Source organism: Lampris incognitus, chromosome 4 (genome assembly GCF_029633865.1).
Source record: "Lampris incognitus isolate fLamInc1 chromosome 4, fLamInc1.hap2, whole genome shotgun sequence".
NCBI classification, from domain to species: Eukaryota; Metazoa; Chordata; class Actinopteri; order Lampriformes; family Lampridae; genus Lampris; species Lampris incognitus.
In genome coordinates, this window is record NC_079214.1 from 1960355 (window position 1) to 1979501 (window position 19147).

The following is a 19147-nucleotide window of genomic DNA, read 5'->3' on the forward strand; positions in this document are numbered from 1 at the left end:
CACGCACCGGGCTCTGCCAAGTGCCCCGCGCTAAGCAGGTGTGGGCTTGGCCAGTACTTGGATGGGAGACCTCCCGGGAAAACCGAGTTGCTGCTGGAAGTGGTGTTGGTGGGCCAGTAGGGGGCAGTCCTTCCTCTGGTCCTAATAAAAAAGAGGGGAAAAAACGACAAATATCTAATCCCAATGCCCCAGTGCAGTGAGGGGGACACTGTGCTGTAGGAGACGCCGTCCTTCAGATGAGACGTTAAACCGAGGTCCTGACCCACTGTGGTCATTAAAGACCCCATGCCCTTATCACAAAGAGTAGGGGGTCCCCGGTGTGCTGGCAAAATCCTCAACCTGGCTCTCTCCGTCTGGCCACCGGATCATCCCCCATGTAAGTCCTCCCTCTCCACCTCAAGCTGATGTGTGGGGAGCGTTCTGGTGCAACATGGCTGCCGTGCATCAGCCAGGTGGTGCTGCACATTGGTGGTGGTTGGGGTGAGTTACCCCCTTCACTGTGATGCACTGTGGGTGTCTAGATAAAGCGCTGTATAAACTGAATTCATTGTTATTATTATTTTTATGATTATTTACACTAGTTACGGTCCCATGGGTCTTTAGTTGGAACTTACCACGTTAAAGTCTTGGTCTGGACTTGGCTACAAGGTTCCTGACCTCTGACCCCCACATATCTCTTCCTAGGTTCCCACAGTACCTATCCACTCCCCCGGGTTCTCCTCTTATTCTAATGTGGAAAAAAGCATGAGCCATGGCTACAGGATGAGCCAACCAGGACCCACCGTGGTCCAGAGGAGCCAAATGCACACCAGAAGCAGACGCTCCAAATCCGTTTCCCACACAGACCAGGAGGAACTTCCGCTGCCTTCTCTGGTGCCCTCAGAGAGTCCCGCCCTCCTCATCCCCGGCCAAGACACCCTGCGGCGGAGCCTGAGTGGGACGTTGGCCAGAGGAGGAGGAGAGTCCAACTGCTTCGAGGAGGACTTTGGTATCCAGCCCACCTACAGAGGTCCTTCCCATCGCACCATCAACCGAATCACCAACCGCCAGCAGCACCACCAGCTGACCTCTGCTTGGGGCCAGGAGGTAGGGCCCGGGGGCAGGGTGGGGCCCATGGCTGGTGGCAGTCTGGGTGGGCAGTGGCAGCACGTGTCAAGGGGCAGTAGTGTGTCAGGGATCGGGCAATACCAAGCGTCCCTAAATCGAGCGGCCTCACTGCGCAGCTTGAGGAGTGTTGGAAAAGGAGTGGATGTGGATGGAGGATCGACACACAGCAACGACCGACTGGGAGGGTGAGAAAAGTAACAGACAGCAAGGCTCTATCACCATTCCCCGTTGGCTGTAGGTCCACGTGTGCGTTAATTTGCATGTGTGTGTGTGTGTGTGAACAGCATGCAGGGTCTGGACATGGTGACAGCAGTGAGATACCTCTCGGAGCTGGATCCAGCCATGCAGGTTATGGGAGCGGCCTATATTCAGCACCAGTGTTACCACAGCAACGAAGCCAAGGACGAGGTAACCTCACCAGCACCTTCTGTGTGTGTGTGTGTGTGTGTGTGTGTGTGTGTGTGTGTGTGTGTGTGTGTGTGTGTGTGTGTGTGTGTGTGTACAGTGGGGTCCAAAAGCCCACGTTCACCACCGAGATGAGTTGGTTTCCATTAAAAACAAACACTAAGTTGTTACTCGTGTGGTGTGTGTCGAGTCATGATGTCATCAGACTGACGTCATCGGTTTTGGTTTGTTTGTTTTTTCAGAATGTTCTGGAAATGAAATGTCCAAATGTTTTTTGTTTGCACACAATTTCCTCTCATTTCCTCAGCGTGTTGTGACACTTGAGTTTTGAAGGAGGTTACATTACATGGTTCAATCCTGATACACTTTATTTTCTCTTATAGTTAATACTGGACAGACAGACAAACAGACAGACAGACAGACAGACAGACAGACATAGATAGATAGATAGATAGATAGATAGATAGATAGATAGATAGATAGATAGATAGATAGATAGATAGATAGATAGATAGATAGATAGATAGATAGATAGATAGATAGATAGATAGATAGATAGATAGATAGATAGATAGATAGATAGATAGATAGATAGATAGGTAGACCTACAGACAGACAGATATATAGACAGACAGACAGACAGACAGACGGACATAGATAGATAGATAGATAGATAGATAGATAGATAGATAGATAGATAGATAGATAGATAGATAGATAGATAGATAGATAGATAGATAGATAGATAGATAGATAGATAGATAGATAGATAGATAGATAGATAGATAGATAGATAGATAGATAGGTAGACCTACAGACAGACAGATATATAGACAGACAGACAGACAGACAGACGGACATAGATAGATAGATAGATAGATAGATAGATAGATAGATAGATAGATAGATAGATAGATAGATAGATAGATAGATAGATAGATAGATAGATAGATAGATAGGTAGACCTACAGACAGACAGATATATAGACAGACAGACAGACGGACATAGATAGATAGATAGATAGATAGATAGATAGATAGATAGATAGATAGATAGATAGATAGATAGATAGATAGATAGATAGATAGATAGGTAGACCTACAGACAGACAGATATATAGACAGACAGACAGACAGACATAGATAGATAGATAGATAGATAGATAGATAGATAGATAGATAGATAGATAGATAGATAGATAGATAGATAGATAGATAGATAGATAGACCTACAGACAGACAGACATAGATAGATAGATAGATAGATAGATAGATAGATAGATAGATAGATAGATAGATAGATAGATAGATAGATAGATAGATAGATAGATAGGTAGACCTACAGACAGACAGACATAGATAGATAGATAGATAGATAGATAGATAGATAGATAGATAGATAGATAGATAGATAGATAGATAGATAGATAGACATAGATAGATAGATAGATAGACATAGATAGATAGATAGATAGATAGATAGATAGATAGATAGATAGATAGATAGATAGATAGATAGGTAGACCTACAGACAGACAGATATATAGACAGACAGACAGACAGACGGACATAGATAGATAGATAGATAGATAGATAGATAGATAGATAGATAGATAGATAGATAGATAGATAGATAGATAGATAGATAGATAGATAGATAGATAGATAGGTAGACCTACAGACAGACAGATATATAGACAGACAGACAGACGGACATAGATAGATAGATAGATAGATAGATAGATAGATAGATAGATAGATAGATAGATAGATAGATAGATAGATAGACAGACAGACAGACGGACATAGATAGATAGATAGATAGATAGATAGATAGATAGATAGATAGATAGATAGATAGATAGATAGATAGATAGATAGATAGATAGATAGATAGATAGATAGATAGATAGATAGACCTACAGACAGACAGACATAGATAGATAGATAGATAGATAGATAGATAGATAGATAGATAGATAGATAGATAGATAGATAGATAGATAGATAGATAGATAGACCTACAGACAGACAGATAGATAGATAGATAGACCTACAGACAGACAGACAGACATAGATAGATAGATAGATAGATAGATAGATAGATAGATAGATAGATAGATAGATAGATAGATAGATAGATAGATAGATAGATAGATATATAGACAGACAGACAGACAGACAGACGGACATAGATAGATAGATAGATAGATAGATAGATAGATAGATAGATAGATAGATAGATAGATAGATAGATAGATAGATAGATAGATAGATAGATAGATAGATAGATAGATAGATAGATAGGTAGGTAGACCTACAGACAGACAGATATATAGACAGACAGACAGACGGACATAGATAGATAGATAGATAGATAGATAGATAGATAGATAGATAGATAGATAGATAGATAGATAGATAGATAGATAGATAGATAGATAGATAGGTAGACCTACAGACAGACAGATATATAGACAGACAGACAGACAGACATAGATAGATAGATAGATAGATAGATAGATAGATAGATAGATAGATAGATAGATAGATAGATAGATAGATAGATAGATAGATAGACCTACAGACAGACAGACATAGATAGATAGATAGATAGATAGATAGATAGATAGATAGATAGATAGATAGATAGATAGATAGATAGATAGATAGATAGATAGATAGATAGGTAGACCTACAGACAGACAGACATAGATAGATAGATAGATAGATAGATAGATAGATAGATAGATAGATAGATAGACATAGATAGATAGATAGATAGATAGATAGATAGATAGATAGATAGATAGATAGATAGATAGATAGATAGATAGATAGATAGATAGATAGATAGATAGATAGGTAGACCTACAGACAGACAGATATATAGACAGACAGACAGACGGACATAGATAGATAGATAGATAGATAGATAGATAGATAGATAGATAGATAGATAGATAGATAGATAGATAGATAGATAGATAGATAGATAGATAGATAGATAGATAGATAGATAGGTAGACCTACAGACAGACAGATATATAGACAGACAGACAGACAGACGGACATAGATAGATAGATAGATAGATAGATAGATAGATAGATAGATAGATAGATAGATAGATAGATAGATAGATAGATAGATAGATAGATAGATAGATAGATAGATAGATAGATAGATAGATAGGTAGACCTACAGACAGACAGATATATAGACAGACAGACAGACGGACATAGATAGATAGATAGATAGATAGATAGATAGATAGATAGATAGATAGATAGATAGATAGATAGATAGATAGATAGATAGATAGATAGATAGATAGATAGATAGATAGATAGACAGACGGACATAGATAGATAGATAGATAGATAGATAGATAGATAGATAGATAGATAGATAGATAGATAGATAGATAGACCTACAGACAGACAGACATAGATAGATAGATAGATAGATAGATAGATAGATAGATAGATAGATAGATAGATAGATAGATAGATAGATAGATAGATAGATAGATAGATAGATAGGTAGACCTACAGACAGACAGATATATAGACAGACAGACGGACATAGATAGATAGATAGATAGATAGATAGATAGATAGATAGATAGATAGATAGATAGATAGATAGATAGATAGATAGATAGGTAGACCTACAGACAGACAGATATATAGACAGACAGACAGACGGACATAGATAGATAGATAGATAGATAGATAGATAGATAGATAGACAGACAGACAGACAGACAGACAGACAGACAGACGGACATAGATAGATAGATAGATAGATAGATAGATAGATAGATAGATAGATAGATAGATAGATAGATAGATAGATAGATAGATAGATAGATAGACCTACAGACAGACAGACATAGATAGATAGATAGATAGATAGATAGATAGATAGATAGATAGATAGATAGATAGATAGATAGATAGATAGATAGATAGATAGACCTACAGACAGACAGATAGATAGATAGATAGACCTACAGACAGACAGACAGACATAGATAGATAGATAGATAGATAGATAGATAGATAGATAGATAGATAGATAGATAGATAGATAGATAGATAGATAGATAGATAGACCTACAGACAGACAGATAGATAGATAGATAGACCTACAGACAGACAGACATAGATAGATAGATAGATAGATAGATAGATAGATAGATAGATAGATAGATAGATAGATAGATAGATAGATAGATAGATAGATAGATAGATAGATAGATAGATAGATAGATAGGTAGACCTACAGACAGACAGATATATAGACAGACAGACAGACGGACATAGATAGATAGATAGATAGATAGATAGATAGATAGATAGATAGATAGATAGATAGATAGACAGACAGACAGACAGACAGACAGACAGACGGACATAGATAGATAGATAGATAGATAGATAGATAGATAGATAGATAGATAGATAGATAGATAGATAGATAGATAGATAGACCTACAGACAGACAGACATAGATAGATAGATAGATAGATAGATAGATAGATAGATAGATAGATAGATAGATAGATAGATAGATAGATAGATAGATAGATAGATAGGTAGACCTACAGACAGACAGATATATAGACAGACAGACGGACATAGATAGATAGATAGATAGATAGATAGATAGATAGATAGATAGATAGATAGATAGATAGATAGATAGATAGATAGATAGATAGATAGATAGATAGATAGGTAGACCTACAGACAGACAGATATATAGACAGACAGACAGACGGACATAGATAGATAGATAGATAGATAGATAGATAGATAGATAGATAGATAGACAGACAGACAGACAGACAGACAGACAGACAGACGGACATAGATAGATAGATAGATAGATAGATAGATAGATAGATAGATAGATAGATAGATAGATAGACCTACAGACAGACAGACATAGATAGATAGATAGATAGATAGATAGATAGATAGATAGATAGATAGATAGATAGATAGATAGATAGATAGATAGATAGATAGATAGATAGATAGACCTACAGACAGACAGATAGATAGATAGATAGACCTACAGACAGACAGACAGACATAGATAGATAGATAGATAGATAGATAGATAGATAGATAGATAGATAGATAGATAGATAGATAGATAGATAGATAGATAGATAGACCTACAGACAGACAGATAGGTAGATAGATAGACCTACAGACAGACAGACATAGATAGATAGATAGATAGATAGATAGATAGATAGATAGATAGATAGATAGATAGATAGATAGATAGATAGATAGATAGATAGATAGATAGATAGATAGATAGATAGATAGATAGATAGATAGATAGATAGGTAGACCTACAGACAGACAGATATATAGACAGACAGACAGACGGACATAGATAGATAGATAGATAGATAGATAGATAGATAGATAGATAGATAGATAGATAGATAGATAGATAGATAGATAGATAGACAGACAGACAGACAGACAGACAGACGGACATAGATAGATAGATAGATAGATAGATAGATAGATAGATAGATAGATAGATAGATAGATAGATAGATAGATAGATAGATAGATAGATAGATAGACCTACAGACAGACAGATATATAGACAGACAGACAGACAGACAGACGGACATAGATAGATAGATAGATAGATAGATAGATAGATAGATAGATAGATAGATAGATAGATAGATAGATAGATAGATAGATAGATAGATAGATAGGTAGACCTACAGACAGACAGATATATAGACAGACAGACAGACGGACATAGATAGATAGATAGATAGATAGATAGATAGATAGATAGATAGATAGACAGACAGACAGACAGACAGACAGACAGACAGACAGACAGACAGACGGACATAGATAGATAGATAGATAGATAGATAGATAGATAGATAGATAGATAGATAGATAGATAGATAGATAGATAGATAGATAGATAGACCTACAGACAGACAGACATAGATAGATAGATAGATAGATAGATAGATAGATAGATAGATAGATAGATAGATAGATAGATAGATAGATAGATAGATAGATAGATAGATAGATAGATAGATAGATAGATAGACCTACAGACAGACAGATAGATAGATAGATAGACCTACAGACAGACAGACAGACATAGATAGATAGATAGATAGATAGATAGATAGATAGATAGATAGATAGATAGATAGATAGATAGATAGATAGATAGATAGATAGATAGATAGATAGACCTACAGACAGACATAGATAGATAGATAGATAGATAGATAGATAGATAGATAGATAGATAGATAGATAGATAGATAGATAGATAGATAGATAGATAGATAGATAGATAGATAGATAGATAGATAGATAGATAGATAGATAGACCTACAGACAGACAGACATAGATAGATAGATAGATAGATAGATCGATAGATAGATAGATAGATAGATAGATAGATAGATAGATAGATAGATAGATAGATAGACCTACAGACAGACAGACGGACAGACGGACATAGATAGATAGATAGATAGATAGATAGATAGATAGATAGATAGATAGATAGATAGATAGATAGATAGATAGATAGATAGATAGATAGATAGATAGATAGATAGACCTACAGACAGACAGACAGACAGACAGATATATAGACGGACGGACAGACGGACGGATGGACGGAGGGACAGACAGACAGACAGACAGACAGACAGACAGACAGACAGACAGACAGACAGACAGACGATTTTATTAATCCCCAGAGGGAAACTAAAATGTCACAGCAGCCAGATACAATAAAGCCCAAATGACACCAGAGAATACTAATGAAAACATGAAGGTCACTGACTGACTGACTGACTCACTGGGTGATCATGTTTGACACGATTGGGCTGCTGCATCAGGTGACCAATGACGTCACTGAAGTTGCACAATTGGCCGGCCGAGTGCAGAGAAGTGTAAGGGAGATTGCGCAGTTAAAAGACCCCAACCAACACTCACCGTGACAACACTCACCCTGACAACACTCACCCTGACAACACTCACGCCCAAGTCGCTCCCCCAGGCTTGCTTCATAGCTTGGGAAGTTAGAGATGAGTTGGAATTTAGGGCTTTATAAAACAAACTAATGTGTTTCTTGGAAACTTGTGAAGACAAGGACCTTTCTATGTGTGAGCTGGCATTAATGGTTGTTCATGTGGTATCTTTAGTGATGAAGTGTCTGATTTGCAAGTGTCTAAAAAAATGCACCTTTCTGTAAGCCATATCGCTGCTGCAGCTACTGAAAGGATAGTAAAGCCTGGCAATAAATCTCCTAGCTTTGTTAGCCCCTGGCTGTACCATGCTTTTAAGCCCCAGTCTAGGCAACCTGGCAGAAAATCCAGGCCATCCAGAATGGGAGTAAGAGGGGATGTTAAATGAGCACGGCCCTCTATAGTACGGATGGACCTCCAGGCTCTGACTGCACTTAAAGTGAGAGGGTTAGAGAGCTCCTTGACAGACTCAAAGTTATTCACAAATGGCAAATTCCATAAAGGGCATTTGGACTGAGAGGATTCAATGTCGAGCCAAATTGAGGCTGGGTCATATTTAAGCCAATCTGCTGTCACCCGGAGATGTGCTGCCAACTGATAGAGTCTCACATGCCCCCATCAGAGCCAGCCATTTGGAGTTTTGCCATCTTCAGTCAGGGCTTCCTTTTGCTCCAGATAAAGGAGCTCAGCCGGCCTTCGAGCGCTTTGATAACCTTATTAGATAACAAAATAGGGATCATTTGCAGTGATTAGAGTAATCTGGGCAGAATGTTAATTTTAATGAGAACAATCCATCCAAGCCAGGAAAGAGGTAAGGGGGCCCAGCAATCTAAACCTGCCTTCATCGGATCCAGAAGAGGAGGGAAATTGGCCTGAAGCATCTGACCATATCAGGAATCAGGAACATTTATTTGTCATTTCATTCCATGCACCTGCGCACATGAAATGAAACGAAATATTGAATATTGTTTCCCCCAGCCCACAGTAGTGCAACACAAAGACAAAAACATCCAAACTACAAGAACACATTTTTCCAAACTACCAAAAAAAAACAACAAAAAAACTATACAAACACATACATATATCCAACATATCAAAAACAAAACAAAACGAAAAATTCACCATCCAAGAGAGCGAATGCCAGGATGACTTTTGGACTGCTGGTCTGCATGGGCTAGCAGTTAGCTTAGCCTGCCCCGCTTCCATGTCCTGTCAGACCGCCCTTGCTGTTTGTGGGTGGTATATACACTCCCAAGTAAACTAAAACAGAGGGTGACCAATGGAAAGGAAAGGGAACTGACAGGCCTGGGACAGATGTTATAGACCCCTGAGGCATGAACTCAGACTTTGCTGAATTAATTTTGTACCCTGAAAAAGGGCCAAATGTTGAAATGGCTTGGACCGGGCAGGGAATATAGGTTTGTAGGGGGTTTCCCCCCTTTTTTTTTCTTGAATTTCACCCGGCCAATTACCCCTCTTCTGAGCCATCTTGGTTGCTGCTCCGTCCCCTCTTGCCAATGCAGGGAGGGCTGCAGACTACCACATGTTCCCTCCAAAAAATGTGGACTCGCCAGCCGCTTCTTTTCACCTAACAGTGAGACGGGAGACGTAGCACGTGGGAAGATCACGCTATTCCTCCCCCCCCGAACAGGTGCCCCGACCGACCAAAGGAGGTGCTAGTGCAGTGGCCAGGCCACGTACCCACATCCGGCTTCCCACCCGCAGACACGACCAATTGTCTCTGTAGGGATTCCCGACCAAGCTGGAGGTTACGAGGGGATTCAATCCAGTGATCCCCGTGGTGGTAGGCAACGGAACAGACCACTACACTACCCGTCACCCCAAGGTTTGTGGTCTTTCCCCCCCCCCCCCCATTTTTCTCCCCAAATGTACTTGGCCAATTATCCCACCCTTCTGAGCTATCCTGGTCACTGCTCCACCTCCTCTGCCGATCCAGGGAGGGCTGCAGACTACCCCTGCCTCCTCCGATACAAGTGGAGTCACCAACCGCTTCTTTTCACCTGACACTGAAGAGATTTGCCAGGGGGACGTAGCACGTGGGAGGATCACGCAATTCCCCCCAGTTCCTCCTCCCCCCGAACAGGTGCCCCGAGCGACCAGAGGAGGTGCTAGTGCAGCAACCAGGACACATACCCACATCCGGCTTCCCACCTGACGCCTGACCAAGCCGGAGGTCACACGGGGATTTGGATTGCCGAACCCCGCGTTGGTGGGCATTGGAATAGATCGCTAATGCCACCCGGATGCCCGAGATTTGTGGTTTTGATGAAAACATCAACACGTCATCTGTGTAAAGAGTAATTTTATGCTCCCTCTCTAACAAGAATACCAGCTATTAGAGCATTCTGCCTTATTGCTTGAGCCAGTGGCTCAATAGCAGCATCGAAGAGCAATGAGCTAAGAGGGTCGCCCTGTCTCTTCCCACAGTGAAGGGGAAAGTTGCTAGATCTCCATACCATAAGTTAGAACTGATGCCGTAGGAGAATTGTAAAGAACCCTGACCCAATTGACAAAGTTGTCGCCGAGGCCAAATTTCTCCAGTGAAAAAACAAATAAGACCACTCGACCCAGTCAAAGGCCTTTTCGGCATCAAGAGAAAGCACAAGGGCAGGGTCCTTGCAGCCCTGGGATAGCTGAATGATGTTAAGGTGCCTTCAAATATTATCATATTATTGTAATTGGGGCATTTAACTGTAGTTTTTTGTGCTTCTGTAGCCTTTGGGAGTCTCAGGTCCAGAAAAATAAATGCATAAGGGCTAGGTCATTGTCAGGTTGTTCCTACTTATATAAATTGGAATAAAATAATGCAAATTCTTTATTAATAGTTTTGGTATCAAATGATCTGACAGCATTGGAGTCTGTAATTGAGACAATAGTTTGAGAGTCTGCCCTCTTTTTATCAAGACGGCAAGATACCTACCGGGTTTTTCCTGGAACTCATGCTCAGAGTCCTGCATCAGCAGAGTATTCAGTGCAGCATGTGGGCCCGTCACGTCCTTGAGTGAGTTTGGGCTTGGGCTAGATATGTAATGTTTCTCCAAGTCAGCTAATCTAGATTCAAAACCTTATGCTGTTCATTCTTTTGACGTCTCTTGGATGCTACAAAAGACATGATCAAGCCTCGGGCTATATACTGCGGCTGTAAGCAGTAGTATAGTAATAGTGGTAGAGTATATAAGCAATATGGCATAATATATGGATGCCTATAACAAAACTATGTGTAGTAGCAACATACCCAGTGTGCATACATGCTAGCCTCCAATGTCCTGTTGTTTTTCCATTTATTTCTTTTTCCCCTCCTTTTTTCATTGTTGTTTGTTTCTTTTTGTGTGTGTGTGTGTGTGTGTGTGTGTGTGTGTGTGTGTGTGTGTGTGTGTGTGTGTGTGTGTGTGTAAGTCTGCAAGTGCTCAAAGTTGCTGTGAACCGGAGTCAAATTCCTCATGTGCAGAGGCACACTCGACCAATACAGTTAATTCTGATTCTGATTGTCCCAACACCAAACTGCTTCTGAAATAAATGTTTCTAAAGAGGCAGTACAACTCAAACCATAGAGATGTTCAATTTCATCCAAAGCAGCCATACCATCTAAAAACCAGACCACGTGTTCCTGAGACAGAACAGCATCCCCATCTAAGAGTCACATCCAGATGGCCTTAAAAACACCATAATAAAACTAAAGTCAGAAGACAATTAGCCTAATGTGAGCTTAATGAAGGGTATCAGTTTCTAAACCACGTCGTTGATCTCGGAACAAGTTGAACAGGTTTGCATGGACCAAAAGATACTGAAATTTCACTGTTGGAGACTGGAAGACATTTTCTTCACAGATGAATAGAAATTTGATGATTTCGGGTATAATGATAGGGCTTCATGTAGGGAGATGGTTAAAGCATCAGTGCATATAAAAGCTACGCATCACGATGGCCCAGTGGTTAGCACTGTTGCCTCACAGCAAGAAGGCCCTGGGTTCGAACCCGAGGCCGTCCCAGGTCTCTTCTGTGTGGAGTTTGCATGTTCTCCCCGTGTCTGTGTGAGTTTCTTCCGGGTGCTCTGGTTTCCTCCCACCATCAAAAAGACATGTATGTTAGGGTTAATACTCCTGCCTGTGCCTCGGAGCAAGGCAGTAGGAAAAAATAACTGGAGTTGGTCCCCGGGTGCTGCATGGCGGCTGCCCACTGCTCCTAGCTATACAGCTAGGATGGCTTAAATGCAGAGTGAATTTCATTGTATGTATGTACAAATGACAAAGTGTCTGTTATTCTGTTCTATTCTATTCTATACAGCCAGAGTGATGACAACATTCAGTTTTGGGGTGTTTCACCTGTTTTAGGTGACTTGTCCAAGATCAAGTACACACTGGTCAAAGAGAAATCCCACTCCATTCTATTCTGTAGGGACATGCCATCAACTGTGGAAGAGGACTCATTTTCCAGCAGGAGCAGGACAATTTAAAGTGCAAGGAAGAAGAGCACAAGGAGTGTTGACTTGTATGACTTTCCCTCAGTCACCAGACCTGAACCTCACTGAATATCAATGGGAACACTTAAAAAGAGAAGAGTCAAGGCGTGCTGTCGCTCTGCAGGAGTGCTGGAGTAATGTAGATTCTGACGTTCTGCACAAACTTGTAAAACCAAGGCCAAACGCGTACAATCTGTAATTGTAAGGCAAATGGTGGACATCATTATTGAGAGATGATGAGCTTCTGTAAATATTTGGAAAATATTTTTCTCCTTTGGTAAAACAATTATGTAATCTTGCTTCAAATACATGAGCTGAATAAAAAGCTTTAGTTTTGATGAGTGATGAAACCAGACAGATCTTGGTTGTGGACTCATGAATACACGGATGTATGTGGGTCTGTGCATGTGTACATACATGTATATGTCTCTGTGTTTTCCTGTAATATTTTTCTTTCACTCCATCTGGGCTGTAGGTGCGTTCTCTGCATGGGGTATCAGCGTTGGTCCTCCTCTTCTCCAGTGAAAATCAGGAGGTCCAGCGTTTTGCCACTGGAGCCACACGCAACCTCATCTATGAGAACGCCGACAACAAGGTCGCACTCATTGGCGCCGGAGGTGTGACGCGACTCGTCAGCATACTGAAGGAACCAGATGAAGAGCTGCACAAGAACATCACAGGTACCATTGTGTCTGAACCCGAGCTTCCTCTGCTGGTCATGAGGAAAGAAATGTAGTTCAAACCTCACAGGGAGGTGTTACTGTACACATCCAGAGATGCTGTTTGAGATTAATGTCCTGGATACAACAACTGAGGGAACTATTTCAGGTGGAGGAAAGAACACACACACACACACACACACACACACACACACACACACACACACACACACACACACACACACACACACACACACACACACACACACACACACACACACACACACACACACACACACACACATTTACAAGCTTGTAATTTGGCCCTTAAACAGTTTTCAATGCCTTGCTAAAGAGCATATTGACAGCGTTTGTTCGAGAGGAGCTTTTGTTGTTCAGATTTATAATTTCGAGCTAAAAAAAACAAACAAAAAAACGGTGGCGTCCGGGTAGCATATCGGGCTATTCCTTTGCCTGTCAACATGGGGATCACCGGTTCAAATCCCCGTGTTGCCTCCGGCTTCGTCAGGCGTCCCTACAGACACAATTGGCTGTGTCTGCAGCCAGATATGGGTATGTGTCCTGGTCACTGCACTAGCGCCTCCTCTGGTCAGTCGGGGGCACCTGTTCAGGGGGAGGGGGAACTGGGGGGATAGCGTGATCCTCCCACGTGCTACGTCCCCCTGGTGAAACTCCTCACTGTCAGGTGAAAAGAAGCGGCTGGTGACTCCACATGTATGGGAGGAGGCATGTGGTAGTCTGCAGCCCTCCCCGGATCAGCAGAGGGGGTGGAGCAGAGACCGGGACGGCTCGGAAGAGTGGGGTAATTGGCTGAATACAGTTGGGGAGAATAAACAAAACAAAACAAAAAACAAAACAAAAAAGTCCTAAAAATTGTCACGTGACGTTCCCTCCATACGCTCCTGTCATCTGTGCTGGGACAGCTGTGATGCTAATGGGTTCAGCAGACTGTGTCAGAAGATTTGTTGCTTTAGTTAACACACCCCGACATTCCCACTTTACTTTAACACACCTCCACACTCCAACTTTACTTTAACACACCTCCACATTCCCACTTTACTTTAACACACCTCCACATTCCCACTTTACTTTAACACACCTCCACATTCCCACCTTACTTTAACACACCTCCACATTCCCACTTTACTTTAACACACCCCAACATTCCCACTTTACTTTAACACACCTCCACATTCCCACTTTACTTTAACACACCTCCACATTCCCACTTTACTTTAACACACCTCCACATTCCCACCTTACTTTAACACACCTCCACATTCCCACTTTACTTTAACACACCTCCACATTCCCACTTTACTTTAACACACCTCCACATTCCCACCTTACTTTAACACACCTCCACATTCCCACTTTACTTTAACACACCCCAAATTTCCCACTTTACTTTAACACACCCCGACATTCCCGCTTTACTTTAACACACCTCCACACTCCCACTTTACTTTAACACACCTCCACACTCCCACTTTACTTTAACACACCCCAGCATTCCCACTTTACTTTAACACACCTCCACATTCCCACTTTACTTTAACACACCTCCACATTCCCACTTTACTTTAACACACCTCCACATTCCCACCTTACTTTAACACACCTCCACATTCCCACTTTACTTTAACACACCCCAACATTCCCACTTTACTTTAACACACCTCCACATTCCCACTTTACTTTAACACACCTCCACATTCCCACTTTACTTTAACACACCTCCACATTCCCACCTTACTTTAACACACCTCCACATTCCCACTTTACTTTAACACACCTCCACATTCCCACTTTACTTTAACACACCTCCACATTCCCACCTTACTTTAACACACCTCCACATTCCCACTTTACTTTAACACACCCCAACATTCCCACTTTACTTTAACACACCCCGACATTCCCACTTTACTTTAACACACCTCCACACTCCAACTTTACTTTAACACACCTCCACACTCCCACTTTACTTTAACACACCCCAACATTCCCACTTTACTTTAACACACCTCTACATTCCCACTTTACTTTAACACACCTCCACATTCCCACTTTACTTTAACACACCTCCACATTCCCACCTTACTTTAACACACCTCCACATTCCCACTTTACTTAAACACACCCCAACATTCCCACTTTACTTTAACACACCTCCACATTCCCACTTTACTTTAACATACCTCCACATTCCCACATTACTTTAACACACCTCCACATTCCCACCTTACTTTAACACACCTCCACATTCCCACTTTACTTTAACACACCCCAAGATTCCCACTTTACTTTAACACACCTCCACATTCCCACTTTACTTTAACACACCTCCACATTCCCACTTTACTTTAACACACCTCCACATTCCCACCTTACTTTAATACACCTCCACATTCCCACTTTACTTTAACACACCTCTACATTCCCACTTTACTTTAACACACCTCCACATTCCCACTTTACTTTAACACACCTCCACATTCCCACTTTACTTTAACACACCTCCACATTCCCACTTTACTTTAACAGACCTCCACACTCCCACTTTACTTTAACACACCTCCACATTCCCACTTTACTTTAACACACCTCCACACTCCCACTTTCCTGCACTGTTGGAACAAGGCTCTTCTGGCTACGTCTGCTGTCGTCTACGTGTTTATGGTACTTTTTCTACTCCTCTTTCTATTTCTCTCTGGAACAGCGCTTGAAAACTGGATTGTTGTCCGGGTCAAACAGAACCAGCATTTAAAAAAAAATGTTTTTTCTGCGTTCCAGTTCCAACATATCTAAACTGGTGCTGGATAATACTGATGGAAAAAAATAAAAATAAAACATGAAATAAGAAATACTAGCACAAGTCTCACTGGGTCATAAAGCAGACAGACAGACAGTAGGCTGAAAACACGTCATTTGTGTGACGCTGTTCATTCTGATGGTAAGACTGATGTTGTAGAAGGTAAAAATAAACGACACACCTTTTAATTCCTTTACATTTGTTATAAACTTATGAAGCCACATGAAAACGTTTCACCTCCAACTACTGAGAATAGACTGTGGGCATTATGGGAGGAAAAGTGTTGGAGGAAGAGACGGCAGTGAGAGCGCACATGGAGAGTCTGTGAAGTAGTACATTACATTGCATAACATTAACAGTACTGTCACTTATCAGTAATAGAGGTTTCCAACCAACCTTGTAGTCCAGAAAAACCACTGATGGTCATGTCTTGATGCTCAATAATCCAGATAAGAAACTCGCACAAGGTTGGGTCAGATCATCTGGACACAACACTTATGGACAGAACGGTTTCACCATCACCTACATGACCTCTTCAGTCTCACCTGACTGCAGGTGTCCCCACCCTTATGAACAATACAGTGGCTGCAGGTGTCCCCACCCTTATGAACAATACAGTGGCTGCAGGTGTCCCCACCCTTATAAACAATACAGTGGCTGCAGGTGTCCCCACCCTTATGAACAATACAGTGGCTGCAGGTGTCCCCACCCTTATAAACAATACAGTGGCTGCAGGTGTCCCCGCCCTTATGAACAATACAGTGGCTGCAGGTGTCCCCACCCTTATAAACAATACAGTGGCTGCAGGTGTCCCCGCCCTTATGAACAATACAGTGGCTGCAGGTGTCCCCACCCTTATAAACAATACAGTGGCTGCAGGTGTCCCCACCCTTATGAACAATACAGTGGCTGCAGGTGTCCCCACCCTTATAAACAATACAGTGGCTGCAGGTGTCCCCACCCTTATGAACAATACAGTGGCTGCAGGTGTCCCCGCCCTTATAAACAATACAGTGGCTGCAGGTGTCCCCACCCTTATAAACAATACAGTGGCTGCAGGTGTCCCCACCCTTATAAACAATACAGTGGCTGCAGGTGTCCCCACCCTTATAAACAATACAGTGGCTGCAGGTGTCCCCGCCCTTATAAACAATACAGTGGCTGCAGGTGTCCCCACCCTTATGAACAATACAGTGGCTGCAGGTGTCCCCGCCCTTATGAACAATACAGTGACTGCAGGTGTCCCCGCCCTTATAAACAATACAGTGGCTGCAGGTGTCCCCGCCCTTATGAACAATACAGTGACTGCAGGTGTCCCCACCCTTATGAACAATACAGTGACTGCAGGTGTCCCCACCCTTATAAACAATACAGTGGCTGGAGGTGTCCCCACCCTTATAAACAATACAGTGGCTGGAGGTGTCCCCACCCTTATAAACAATACAGTGGCTGCAGGTGTCCGACCCTTATAAACAATACAGTGACTGCAGGTGTCCCCACCCTATCTAAACAAGACAGTGACTGCAGGTGTCCCCACCCTATCTAAACAAGACAGTGACTGCAGGTGTCCCCACCCTATCTAAACAAGACAGTGACTGCAGGTGCCCCCACCCTTATAAACAATACAGTGACTGCAGGTGTCCCCACCCTTATAAACAATACAGTGACTGCAGGTGTCCCCACCCTTATAAACAATACAGTGACTGCAGGTGTCCCCACCCTTATAAACAATACAGTGGCTGCAGGTGTCCCCACCCTTATAAACAATACAGTGACTGCAGGTGTCCCCACCCTTATAAACAATACAGTGACTGCAGGTGTCCCCACCCTTATAAACAATACAGTGACTGCAGGTGTCCCCACCCTTATAAACAATACAGTGGCTGCAGGTGTCCCCACCCTTATAAACAATACAGTGACTGCAGGTGTCCCCACCCTTATAAACAATACAGTGACTGCAGGTGTCCCCACCCTATCTAAACAATACAGTGACTGCAGGTGTCCCCACCCTTATAAACAATACAGTGGCTGCAGGTGTCCCCACCCTTATAAACAATACAGTGACTACAGGTGTCCCCACCCTTATAAACAATACAGTGACTGCAGGTGTCCCCACCCTTATAAACAATACAGTGACTGCAGGTGTCCCCACCCTTATAAACAATACAGTGACTGCAGGTGTCCCCACCCTATCTAAACAATACAGTGACTGCAGGTGTCCCCACCCTTATAAACAATACAGTGGCTGCAGGTGTCCCCACCCTTATAAACAATACAGTGACTACAGGTGTCCCCACCCTTATAAACAATACAGTGACTGCAGGTGTCCCCACCCTTATAAACAATACAGTGACTGCAGGTGTCCCCACCCTTATAAACAATACAGTGACTGCAGGTGTCCCCACCCTTATAAACAATACAGTGGCTGCAGGTGTCCCCACCCTTATAAACAATACAGTGACTGCAGGTGTCCCCACCCTTATAAACAATACAGTGACTGCAGGTGTCCCCACCCTTATAAACAATACAGTGACTGCAGGTGTCCCCACCCTTATAAACAATACAGTGACTGCAGGTGTCCCCACCCTTATAAACAATACAG

General features: G+C 41.9%; 1 protein-coding gene across 1 annotated transcript in view; it reads left to right on the forward strand.

Annotated features, from left to right (window-relative positions):
- Positions 1-19147, forward strand: part of LOC130111789 (plakophilin-3-like) — an 88001-nt gene that overhangs the window by 20622 nt on the left and 48232 nt on the right. The window contains 3 exon segments of the mRNA XM_056279070.1: positions 685-1292; positions 1392-1515; positions 13526-13730. Of these exon segments, the coding sequence (XP_056135045.1) occupies positions 685-1292; positions 1392-1515; positions 13526-13730 (937 nt within the window).